At 32.9% G+C, this 13,892-nt stretch overlaps 1 protein-coding gene across 1 annotated transcript; it reads left to right on the top strand.

Annotated features, from left to right (window-relative positions):
* Positions 1 to 3,145: 3,145 nt before the first annotated feature.
* On the top strand, positions 3,146 to 13,213 carry LOC128235804 (uncharacterized). The gene is made up of 3 exons (XM_052950598.1): positions 3,146 to 3,368; positions 7,337 to 7,485; positions 12,941 to 13,213. Exons 1-3 carry the CDS (start codon positions 3,245 to 3,247, stop codon positions 13,211 to 13,213), a joined length of 546 nt encoding a protein of 181 aa, XP_052806558.1. The 5' UTR covers positions 3,146 to 3,244.
* The last annotated feature ends 679 nt before the right edge of the window (positions 13,214 to 13,892 follow it).

Raw genomic sequence — 13,892 nt, 5'->3', positions numbered from 1 at the left:
ATAAATGTATTGAATCTAATTTCGATGAGAGCAATGTGCAAGAACTTTTGGCAAAAGTGATCGCCTTGCACTAAACAGGTCGAAGAAAGTGCTAATTGTAAATCTTATGTGTTAATTTAAATGTCGGGCAAAGTGAGCCATTATCAACGCGAACCAGAACGCAGTTATATGCTTTATTAATGTTTTATATTAATCTTCCATTGTATATTGTGTAGGTGTTTATCAAGCACATAAGTGAATCGAAATCAAACTGTGATGAATAATTATTCATATATACCCGAGGGAGTAAATCTCGGACAAGAGTAGATATTGTATGGGTGAAAACCTCAAACATGCACGTTTTTGCATGGTATAAAATAAATATATCAAGTGCCTGTTAAAAAATCAATTATTTTATTAATAATTATATGTGATGTATCATTTGCTTGGGGCGCTAATGACACAAACGGAACTGTTTTGTATTTAGTGCAGTATTAAGTATTGAACATCGGACTGTGAAAACCATTTTAAATGATATATCTTTACAAGTCCACATATTAAATAAAGATAATAAAATAAATTCCAAAGTTGAAAGAACTATTTAAAAGTTAAAGACTGTTGAAACATAACCATACATTCATTAAACGTACTATACATAAATCACCCTTATTATTTATTAAACTTCAGTGAGTGAAAGAACCAATTAATGAGCTTTGACTTTGTTTATTTTATATGTAGAAAAAAAATGATAGTTCAATGACTTGCTTGACATATATATACTTTTTATGACTTCATTTACTTAAACCTTCGCTCAGTTTGATAAATAATTAGATACGATAAAGAAATATAATTTTGATCGAGAAATTATCTCCTTGTATTTCGGTGCAAGTTTGCAACGTAGATGTTTTGAAGTTAAAACTAGTTCGTGCTAGAAAAATAATTGGTTAAACTATTACAATAATTTGTTTTTCTAAAATGGCTTAAAATATACCTTACAAAGAGGAGAGATGTGTAAAGATAAGCTAATTGTATTGTGAGAATATGTGAATGTTGAGTTACCAGAACTTTACGTTATTTGACACTATTAAACAATTTGAAGACATGGGAAAATGTTGATATATTCATATAAAGTATATGCGTTTTGTTTTTATACTTATGTTTAATACTCTTAATATTATTTTAGTTGCATATATTTGAAAGCCTTATAAAGTCATGTATCGATTTTATGAAAAAAATACTACTTACTCGTCAATTTTAAGACATACCAAATGTTGAAATTAAGAAACTAATCTGTGATACACTTGTTCCTCAGTAATCATATGGTATTTGTGTTTTTAGCAAAACTGTGTAGTTTTTTTCGTAGCTATTATGTTAACCTAGATTTTTGACAAAAGGGATGTTGTAAAAAAGTGTGCTTAAACAAAGCAAATAAAGTGATTCCATTGGTTGATATTTCAAATTTAGAGAGAATTTAAAAAAAGTGAGTGCATTTTCAAAAGGAAATTGTTATTTTACAATACTTTCAGTAAAAGTACATGTCAGTTCATATAATAAAAAGATGATTCAGATATTTGTAAGTTTCGTACAAAAATTGGAAATGAGTTATTTCGTTGTCATAGTATTTCACCCAAATAACTTTTACCTCATTCCGCTCCCTTTAAAAAATACAGGTTTCCTTAACTTACCTCTTCATATTTCTATCATTTCATTCATGAAATAAATGTTTCTATTCATAAAATGTTTGCAACTGCACAAACCATTACACTTAGGTCATGAATTTTAAATTATGCTGATACCGAAAAATGTTGTGTAATAATTCTACATTGCCTATATCATAGATGTACTGGGCAAGCTGAGGTATCAATATTCGGCAAAACATATGTTGTTTTTGCTTTGGATGACTTGTATTACAATATTTGTTTGGATTTTAACATCGATAACATCCGTTTTAATAAATTTATGGAACGTTAAACTCGTCTTGCAAATAAAATCATTCGAAAAACGTTTAAGAAAATAAAGAGAAACTATCCAAATGTTTTGATCTATTTTCATCCAATTCCAAAGTTGTTTTGTCCATTATTCAGTGTATAACATCTTTCCTGACTATATTTTGTAATTCACATTTCTAACAGATGTACTTGAGGATTCAAATTATTGTATTTTGTTTTCATAAAAACAGTATTTGGTTGCCCCATGTGCATTTGTGTAACAGTCAAAACCGCTGTCCCTCGGTGTCGGGCATGACTTCTGAACTGTTGTCGCGAGGCTGATAGGCCGAGGGAGAACAGTTTTGACTGTTACACACATGCAACATTTTTTATTACCTGATTGTATATTTTTGTTCAAACACGAAAAGACAAATACGAGTCTCCATTTCTAGCAAATTGTTGAGATCAATCCCGAAAACATCTTTAAATCACGACATTGTTTGTTTACGTCTGATATTGATTTGTTTACGTCTGGTAGTGATCTTGATCACATATATATATATATACGATTGAGCGCTTGAAATTTCTTTGGAACTCTCCGTGAACCAATTAAACATACAAAACCAATACCGGAAATTAACGAGTTTAAACGGTATGCAGTTTATTTTTAGAATCTCGGTAAAACCCATGACGTACATATGACGTTACCTCACGCGCGGGTAACAGTTCATTCTGTCAACAGTTCAAAACATTGTAATATTGATTACTATTTGTAAAACGGTCGGAAATGGTGAATTACATTGATATGAGGCATTGGGTAATAATGTAGAATACGATAGGAATTGTTCACTTGGTTATATTTAAAAAAAACTGGCCATTAAACACAACCTGGATTTATCAAACTATAAGCCCTTTAGAAGTACTCCTGCATTTTGACTTTATAGGAGAATGCTTCCCCCAAAGCGAAAACACATCAAGATCCCCCGGTGGACTGGTTATGTCATTTAGGTCTTGAAATGTGTTTTCATTGACTAAACACTTAAACCTTCAGTTCGAATTTAATTGGTCCTCATTCTTTCATTTTAATGAGAATAGATTCAGCCACATTATTCTAAGTATGATAATCTTCAAAAGTTACAAAGATGTAGTTCGATCCATTTTATACAAGAATAATATACAACATAGATGCCTATAACAAGGGATATTGTTTATCAATTATCATTACATTTCTTTAACGTTTAAACTTATAAGTATTATAAGCATTAAAATGGATATTGTCAGGATCTCATTGCAATGGAGAGTTATCATATTATGCCCTTTTGGACATTTCGTTGTTTATGAACCACATAGGTAATGTTGTTTATGATATTGGTATTGTATTTCCATTTCAGATCACCATGAAAGCAATGACGATATATTGTTTGTGTCTTGTGGTCTTGGAAATGTCAGCTTATCTTTTTGGTAAGTAAACTTGTCTTGTATTAATCAAAGTACCAAAAGTACTGCAAGAGACCGGTGGTAACATGAAACTTTACTTTGACATGTTGCCTATTTAAACATATTGAAATGTATCCAAGGTAAAGATAAAATTTTCAGAGCCTACGACATGTTCCATTATTTATATAAGGTGAAGGTTTAAGTTTTCACAATTAATGACGATACCAAGGATAACACAAAAATCTGACTTTCTCTTCGGTCGACATTCTTTTATTGGGTGAATTTTAATACAAATACAGTATAACTGACCCGAAACTTAAAAATAACTATTTATAAAAGATATATAATTATGTATAAAAGAATGAGAAAAAGACATCATACAAATACGAATTTGAAACAAAAAACTAATACAAAAGTGAGGGGAACATATGAATACAAAATATTAAGCAAAAACCGTTATTTAAAAGAATAAGAAATAACCAATATACAAAATAATGAGAAAAGTCAATGCACAAAAGATCGATCAATTAAAATAACGAATAAATACAAATTCAACACGACGAATGAATGTGCAATCATCGATAAAATTGAAACCAAGTAGTACACATGTTTAACGGATTTATACAAGTGGCTAGGGATTTCCCTAAGTATTTTTCCAAGTGGATATACAATATCGAAATGCATTGGTATGATTGGTATGAAGTATCCTTAATATGTCTAAAATTTATCAATATCCATACGAAACTGCCATAGTAAGAAAGGTAAAGATTTTGCTAACAAATACAGTATTCTTGTAAACTTAAAGTTTCGCAAATATATTAAATTTGTTAATATTGTGTATGCTCAAAACCAACCTCATTGCATTGCCAATACATTAATACGTCCATTGTCATTAAATTGGTATATATGTATATGTTTTTACAATGTTAACACTCCGGCCCAACTACAAAATAAAGTTAAATATTAGTAAAGCTCTGCATTTAATATTGTTTTAGTATTAGAATAAGTTTGCTATAGAGAACATCCATGTTGAACTATGGTTACAGTAGCTGAAGATCCTGATCAACGATGTTTAACATCATCAACAATAGATTTGGTACCTAACTTCCTTTTTTTACATGTTTTACTTGTTGTTGACTTCCTTTAACGCTAAGTACTAGAAAGTTGGATTTTTTTTAAACCTCTGACAAAGGATATAGACCAATTGCGTACAGCCATAAAAGATGACACAGAACATGCTGCAACTGCTACATATAAAGGTGTACGTCCACTTCCTGGTGGTTAGGGTTAGGCCAGTGATAGTCTTACAAATGAAGCCTCATGGGTCTTGAACCTTGGTCACTATTTTGGTTGCTGTGTCTTTTGAGGACAGAGTTCAGACACTCATGGTGTACCTGAACCACGTCACTTCCCTCTCATGTCTCGTCTGCACCTGCTGGAACATGTTATTAAAAATAAATCAGTTTATAAGCAGGTGGTTGAGAAAAAGCAGAAACTGCGGTAAGCCAGGCAGGTGCCGGTCCCTCCAATGACACAATTGACGACGCTGTCATCTGATTGAATACCAAGTCCCTGCACAAACTGAGTGAAATGCACTCTATCTCAAATTTTAAAAGAATGTTGTTTATTCTTCAACTTCTATTCATGAAAAATTCTAGACTATTCCAAACAAACCTTCTTAAATGCATTATTAAATTATTCGAATGGGAACACACTTTTCACTTCAAGGAATCTTGGGATTTAACAATGCAGCTAGATGATTAAACAATGAAAAACTATATCATAATCTTAAACTTGAGCAATTGGTATCAATTACTGGATAACAAGAATTAAGTACCTGATTTCACTATCCACTCTGGAGTTATGGCCCATATATGACCAAAATTGGAAGAAAAACAACAACATTTTAACCTCACTCTTGACCACTCATTTCTCGTCAATTTTTTTAGAAAATGGGATGTCGTTGGTAATGGGAATACAATCTTATTTAAGCTCATCTGTTTGTCAAAAATAAGAGTCGAGTGTCGACAGAGACGAGATAGTTGGGTAAAACGTCTTCACCATTTTTTTAAATTAACCACATCAAACTCCAGACTTCTTGCCCATGAATTGTCAAAATGTTCATATGCATTATATCTTGACAACATTCATCATTCAGGGATGTCATATTTTTATTGTCAAAATTTGATATATTTTGCACACGTATGATAAGCAGTGAAATCGCTACATTTACTATGGGGTTATTGGCCTTGATTTTCCAAATATCGCTCTAGTTAATAACTTTCCATTCCAAAACAATGCAAGCTTTATGCAGGCGGCATTTGCGGAATTATGTTACAAGAGTTGCAACTTCATGGCTTTTGTTCCTGTTTTTAAAATGCATTTCTGTTATCTTCAGACACGCTACAAATTAGTCACACTACATCAAAGGTTGGCCTATCTTCTGTTATTCAGTGCACAAGTGACAGCCGTAATAATATGGTTTGGATCGTAGATGGCAATAATATTGGAATATGCTCTGGAATTACCGCCAACGTGTGTTTGCCTGCTTGTAGTGAGTGTTCAGCAGTCATTGCAAGTCCAGCAGCAATCTTTTCGTACACTATTCATTCTGTTGGTTACACAAACTGTATAAAATATGGATGCCAAGAAGGAAACACCGGCTATCTTTCAGAATTTACAATGGAAGTAACAGTTAATTAAAACTTGAATTTTTATGCCCTTTCAATTAATTGTATTTTGTTAACGCTTTCTGGTTCAAAATATAAATTAAGATTGTTGTTATTTTTTTATAAGAACAAAACAATATGTTTGTATAGGTTGATGTCAATCAGTCAGTTCAGATGCTTGAGCTAAATATAAATTGGAAATTGGAACTAGTTGTACATTCGGATTGCAATTGGGATCAGATGGACCAAGGTGAAAATCACTATTACTACAACTATCTTAACTAGGACCGTGAATCTTTCCTGCTAGTTTTTCCTTGACCAGCAGATGACCCCTTTTTCTGGTTTGGTTCATAACGTCAAAGGTCCATGTCAACAATTTACCAATAGGTTTAACCATTTCTCGCACAATGACTCGTAAATGGTTTGACATATGACCATGAAACTTCGGTGATAATTTGCCCTTAAAAAGTTGATGACTCTTACTGTTTTGGGAATCAAGGTCACACTCAACAGACTCATGCACTTTTTATCGCAGCTTTAAATTTGAAAGTTTGTCTTCCCTTTCAAAGAAAATTCATGTAACCATGCATAATAAATGCATCTTTTAAAAAAATACTTTTATCAATCAACCACAAATTTATGAAAGCGGCGTTTAGAAAGCATTATGTTTGACAAATATCTCTTGGTTTGATATATCAACACATAAAAAACATTTGTAAATTATACTACGAAACGTTATATTATATTATTACAAATAGTAATAGGAAATGTATAGGATTCGGTCTCAATTAAAATATTGATGATTTGAGAGCACTTACACTGTATGGCCCATATTTGCATAGATGCCTCACTTTACTTTCAACATGCCTCCAAAGTTCTCCCTCCGTCACAACCGCTATAATTCAGAGTCATTATCACATCATGTGATGGCTTTAATCGTCTTTTCCTTTCTCCAAACCTGGTTTATTTTTATTCAGGGTTTAAGCAAGGCTGTAGTAGGGTGCTGCACCCTGACCCTTTGTAGCAACACCTTTCTGCCTTCTTGGATACCAGCATGTGTGCCTTTGTACCTTCAAATACTTAAATGTTGATGATAAACAAAGTTATCGTTCGATTTGATTGCAAACTTACTATAATAATATTATTATAAATGATATATGTTTGAATTGAACCTGAAATAATGTCGATTAAAAAAGTAAAAAATATTGATAAGATGTGCAATTTTCTTTCTTACTAACATTTTGTCTTTTTTCTCCAGCAACCTTTTTAAATCCAGCTAAAACCCTATGCTAGATTGTTACCTTCCTCCTGCTTTGTTTTCAGACTTCAGTGTAGATAATTCAACTGTTGTTTTAAATCCACAAGAACCTACTGCAAACACGGATGGGAACGTCAGTATTACAACACCTTGCATATTTCCTACAAATTCAGACGCTATTACAATCAACTGGTACAAGGTTTTTGTTAATAAGGTAAAACATTAAGATATATTGTATGAATTATTTCCGTTCATTTTTAATAGATTTATATGACCTTGACCTTAATTAAAGATGTCTCCTATACAATCTAAGACATAGCATACGAAATAAAAAATGTGTGGTTTGTTAAGACAGGATTTCAAAATATTAATTGAGAATCCAGTAGGGTGTAAGCAGTGGTTTGTGGACAGTAGAACAATTTAGTGTCTTCATGGTTTACTTTGAACATGCATTATAATAAACTCTAGGGCCAAACATAAAATATCCGTATTAATCTAACGATTATCGGTGGTCGGTTGATAAATGCCTTTGTTTATATGAGTTCACTGCCATGGAGTTCTTTCTTAACGAAGATAAACATCATTATACCTAGCCCATTGTATGCCACTGATTTCGGTTTGCATGTAGTATATTATATGTCCTTTGTGATGTTGTACTTTTGGCGAACATTCAAAAAAAAATATTGACATCGGCAATGCAGACGACCAGACTATTTATACACTTAAATGGAAATCTACAACTGATTCTTCACGAAAAACATATCTAAGTATCTCTAATACCATAATATGCAAGACAAAATAATGTTTTTGGAGAAAATCGTACACTATAAACCATGTGTACTTTTACATTGAAACAAATTTTAGGTAAACGACCACTTTACGTCTATCTATTTCTAACAATATTGTTTTGCAATGCTTCAAGGTTTTTAATTTGTGTTTTGCATAAGTTTTGTTCTGATTTTTTTTTTCATTAATTTTACATGTTTTGCAATGTCTCAGTATATCAGTAGATTTTTTTTCAAAATATATCAAACTATATTATTTGGTAACCAGGCACGAAACCTTCACATATTTGGGTATCACAAATTAAACGAAAATGATTGATTCATTTGTTATATTGTTTAAATGTAAAAAGTTAACCACGAACAAAGCGGAATGACATGTCGCAGTATGCATATGCATGCACAAGCCAGTATGTGTGGTCAAACAAGTAGCAACGCACCTATTTATATAAGATAATATATAACACATACAATCAGAAGCAAACCAAACCAAAACGGATAAAGTTTTGCTGAAACAAATAGTTTTGTTCCAAGTTGGATTATATAAAATAAAATGAATATCATCACATCATCATTTCCGATAAATTAATTATTTCCGATATATTCGAGTGTGATTTGATTGAGTAAGCCTTATCTGAAAAATATGCTTGCATAACACTAGTGACATTCGAATAAAAACGTTGTTAAGTGAAATATTCCACTATATATTACTGAAATAGATACAAAATTGAATTAAAAAAAAAAAGTTCACGTCGTGCATTTGAGGGATTTGACAGCAGTGATCAAAACTGCACTCTAAACCTATTTGGTCAGGTTTGTAAACTATACTGATTTGTGATTTACATAAAAGAAAAGAAATCTGGGCTAGTGCTCTAAATCGAATTAAGTAAGACTGATTGAACAGGCCTTCTAAAACCCAATTTTCAGGGTATTGCATATTGAGTAAGCAACATTCGGAGAGTTGATTTTTATGTGTGTCCGGCTAACCTATATTATGAACTATTGATGATCGAAAACCTATTTTTTTTCGATGTAAATATTACTTTAATACTAGTTAAAACGATAATTTGTGTAAATATTAAGTCTATATTATTACATAAAATCAATAATTCTAGCGAACTATAATACTATTGTTTTGTCCAGAAGTATTAACAAAGGATTTCATTTTTCAAAGTTAACAGATGGATACATAGGGGATATTATGATAGGACACTTTTCTGTTGACCTTTATCACGTCGAGTTCAGTGTGTGAACACGTATCCGTCGAGACAGCAGGTCGAGGCGGATTCATGTTTACTCACCGAACGAGACGTGATGCAGGTTACCAGAAAAGCGTTTTATCGTTATGTTCCATTTATTATATACCTTCCTATTCAATTATTCCTCTTTTTTTTCGGTTTCAATTTGATTTAAATTGACCGCCATCTGTCGAATGCGCGTACGAATTCGAATGTGTTACGTAGTTTTGTGTAATTAAATCAAGGGAGGCTAATACAGAGAAACGAAGTCAGAAGTTACAGAATTCACTTTATTGAGCAAAATAAGTACAAAATAGTTTGTGTTTAAGAAATATTAACGAAGTGATAATACGAACACAGTTATTAAATGTCACAGCACAATAAACGGTACTTATTTTACGAGTATATACTAATCGTTATTTCCTGTAGATGTAACGATGAGCTTTTTATGCTTAAGTCGAATAAAATTTCTGTTATGTTCTGTTCTGTAACGCGGCCATTTTTAACAAAGCAATTATACGTGAGATTGTTTGACGATCATAAAATGCAGAATTGAGGGAAGTTCGTGAGTCAATCGCTATTTCTAGCGATGACGCAAATTCGCCTTAGACTTTGCATTTGCGAGCTGCTCATATTTATGATAATAAACATAATGCAACAATTAATGAACTTTGAAAAGGCAACTACTAGTTCACTGAAGTGGCTGTCTAGATAAATTGGAAGTTTTCTCTGCTTCGTGCTTATCCTCATGGTTCTTTGAAGAACATGAGAACCATGTTCCTGAATATTTACATGCTTCTGGACCATGAGTAAAGTTTGATAATTTAATGTATTTAAAGGTTTACAGGTTTTACCAGGTATTTTGGTGACGCTATATTTAGCAACGCGAAAGAAGTTCCGGAATTACACACGGTACTCGCATGATACGGAATCAGAAAACGACAGTATCATGATACGGATTTTACAATACGGCGTGCTATATGTTCCCTGTTGGATATGGAAAAGGAATTTGATAGGCATATAATAAATTTGTAGATGAAGTTATTTGTTGTAGATGTTTTCTTACTGTTTTCACTATTCAATGGCAAAATACGAATCGGCTTTGACCCAATTGAGTACGATTGCCAAAATTGCATGTTCGGTTAATTATATTATTGCATGGCTCAAATAATTATCTGGTTCGCTGTTTGCTGGTTGTTAAAAGAAATATATATGGATAAAGCTGTTTTGCTTCAAAAGTGTATTTTTTTGAAAGAAATTAATTGGACTTCGTTATTTCAGGTTAATTATCACTGTTAATTGCATATATCGTGTCTGGTTAATCAAAATATACCGATACTCTGATTTCGACAAATTGCATCTACTTTTTTTCAAACAACGCGTCGTCTACATAGATAAGAGGGCGCAAAAGTTTCGAAATTGATGCAAAATGAACTGCGATAATATAAAAAATATGCAAAGATTTGTAGAACTGTACGACCTAATGCTTCTTGCCATTTGAGTTCTAGTTCAGATGAAAACAAAACAAGAAAAAATAACACGTTAAGTATATTGGTGCTTGTGCTTGGTAAATAATGAAGACATGTCGCGTGCAAAATCAACGCACCTTCCTCAAAGTCACACGCGGAGTTTTATCATTATGGGATCCTGCATTTATGCACATAGAGAACGGTTGTGTCCGAGCTGTAACGTTTTCATGGACTGTGAGATCGGCACATGTCTTTGGTTCATACAAACGATGTGTCGCGTGCAAGACCAAGGTCCCATCTCAAATGTCAAGGTCACATTTACAGTCTATAACCTTAGATATCTGCCTAAATGCTAATATAGTATAGTTGGTCGTCCTTGGGCTGTAACTTTGTCATGTGCAGAGGGATTTTAAAAAAGAATTGGCAAACGTTTTTGGTAAATATAGACTACGCGTCTCGTTCAAGACCCAAGATCCGACCTCAAAGTCAAAGGTCACACTTAAAGTTAATCATTGAATGCTGCTTATATGCACATTGGGTATAGTTGGTCGTGTGCGGGATGTTACTTTACCATTCATAGAGGGTTTTATAAATTACTTAACATGTTTTGCATGCAACACTCGCACCCCTACCTCAAATGGGATCGCTACACTTATAACATATGTTAATATATGCTACTTCCTGTTAAATTCACGGAAATGAGCCGAATACAATTTAGACTTAATATCTTAAACTTAGACCAAAAGTCCCATTGGTTATTGTAGCCGAATATCTTAAGGCGTATCGGAAACGAGCACTTCATAGCTGTTTAAAATTCGACGAATTTTCCACCCCGCGAACGATTTTTCAAGAAAATTTAGACAGATTACCATTTTAAGATGCACTCTTACTCCCAAATAAGATTTACCACAACTAATAATATTGTTTTAATATTCCAAAATGGATTTATAAATGACGAAAACAATGGTTCTTAATGGTTGTATGAAGGTTACCGACTTTAATTTGAAAGAAATGAGCATACATTATGGTATCTCTATCTTATAAAAGTATGGTAGACAACAGTAAATCTTTTAGCATTCGCCAATCAATTAATATTTTTGCGCCATCTGCTATTAAATACACGGTTACAATCTCGTTTTCAGTAAATAATATTTTCCATAAATGTATTATTTAGTAAGTAGTAAAAGGTTTATCAGTCAAAATGTATGTTTGTTATACGTGTGTTTGTATTGATTTTGAATAAGAGTGTCACTTTAAGGGTAAACACAACGTGTTATATGCTAAAAATAGTATACACACTGTTGTGGACTAGATTGGTTTCGGTGTAATACGGTACTGCTTTGTTTTCCTTCCATGCGTTCAGACCTTCTTAACGTTATTTTGTGTCGTACTAAAATGCTGACCGATGAGCTGACAATATACAAACAGGGGGATACTGCTGACTATAAAGATAAAGAAGGACATTCTTACTAGTGAAATGAAAGTAGTTAAAAGAGGTTTGAATGTAGTGTGTTTCATATTAATTATTTAGGAAACAGGCTAACTATCTTCTTTGTCGTTCGTTATAGTTTCAACGAATGTTCTCAAAAACTCTGTTCCTGTTGGTCATATATTGATGCCCTGCGCTAAATCTTGCAATACAGCACATGGCGTCTTGTTACCTTTTTAGCGGTAAAATATAACACATGTTTAGCAAAACTCAATTATATTTTGTACGGTTATGATATTCCTTTCAAAAAACTGCACTGACTCAGGAAATACCAAACAACATATAAATCGAAAACAATATCTCAATCATTCAAACTCTGAGGACACTTGTCTAACACGGCCGAGTATCTTTTTAAGATATTTTTTTGTTAAATTTTGGCCAATAATAGTTTTTGCACGCTGTCGCCAAGATATTGACAATATTTCAATGATTTTTTCGACATACAAAGTATTTCTATGAGGACGAACTGTGTCAAACAAACAAGAACTTTTGTTCATGTTGTCGTCTGGCAAATCTTATTTGCAAGAGCATATAACTAGATCAAGTGTAAATTCAATTGACCAATAGAAAAGGTTTCGAATTAAATATTAAATAAAAAGTAATTGATGCACTCTAAAATTGATGACTCTGGGAATTGTATTTTTTTTTAATAATAATGGCATGTCTTATTGCAGTCTTTCTTATATTTTAGGCCAACCAGGCCGAGTTGCTAGACGCTAGTAACGCAGTCATCCAGTCTTACAGTGAAACAGATACTACTGGGTGCAGCACTTGCGGTACTAAGTCGGCTTGTAAAATGACTGTTGGGGTGACATACAAAGCCCCTTCTTCAAATGGAGATGAAATCAAACTGCAAGTTGAGATAATTCATGCAGATTATACTGGTCACTTATACTACACTTTTGATCAGTCATATTACCTCGCTTGTAAGTTGTCATTAGAACCTATTCTCAACGTGAGATAAAATAATAATTAAATTTACAACTGTTCAAAGTGTTTGTCTTTTTATATATGAGGAGTATAGCTTGCCCTTTATAAATTTTATATATAATTTACTAGGTTAAAATGAGTAAAATCATAAAGCAATTTGACCGTCTATCCGTCATTTCTCTCCACCACCGCCACCCCCCCCCCCCACCTGCGTTTTTCGATCAAATACTTGCAAATGCTTATGCCAAGGGCTCTCAAACTTGGTAGGCAATTTTTGCATTACCAGCAGATGAACACTGGGTACTGGGAGGCAAGTTTGTCAACGGTCGATGTCGTGTTGACCTTGAAATCCATTTCCGATTAATTACTGACGAGCACTAGGGCTCAGGGAACTAACTTGGTAGGCATGTTTGAAATGACCAGTAGATGAACCCTATTGGTTTTCATTAAAGTGGATGACAGGTCATGGTCTTGGTTACTTGACATGACAACAGTTTCCGATCAATAACTGATAAACGGTGGAGCCCCGGGATCTCAACCTTGGTTTATCATTAATCAAAACTTAAGATCATTAAAAGATAAAATAGAATTGGGCATAGAAAAGCTCATGTCTATAGGCAAAGGTCTAGGTCACTCTTCATTGGTCATTTTGTAATATTTTATCTTTACTTGCCTCTAATCAATAAATGCCAGCAGTGATTGTTTACTGTCAT

The sequence above is a fragment of the Mya arenaria genome, chromosome 5 (assembly GCF_026914265.1).
Source record: "Mya arenaria isolate MELC-2E11 chromosome 5, ASM2691426v1".
In the NCBI taxonomy this organism is placed as follows: Eukaryota; Metazoa; Mollusca; class Bivalvia; order Myida; family Myidae; genus Mya; species Mya arenaria.
Note: the sequence above shows the minus strand (reverse complement) of the source record. Positions and strands in the feature narration are given on the sequence as shown.

Excerpts from the sequence above, each read along its gene's own strand:
- LOC128235804 (XM_052950598.1), top strand. The coding sequence starts at position 3,245 with ATGAACCACATAGGTAATGTTGTTTATGATATTGGTATTGTATTTCCA. Across the intron at positions 3,369-7,336 it reads AATGTCAGCTTATCTTTTTG|ACTTCAGTGTAGATAATTCA; the intron begins GTAAGTAAACTT and ends CTTTGTTTTCAG. Across the intron at positions 7,486-12,940 it reads ACAAGGTTTTTGTTAATAAG|GCCAACCAGGCCGAGTTGCT; the intron begins GTAAAACATTAA and ends CTTATATTTTAG.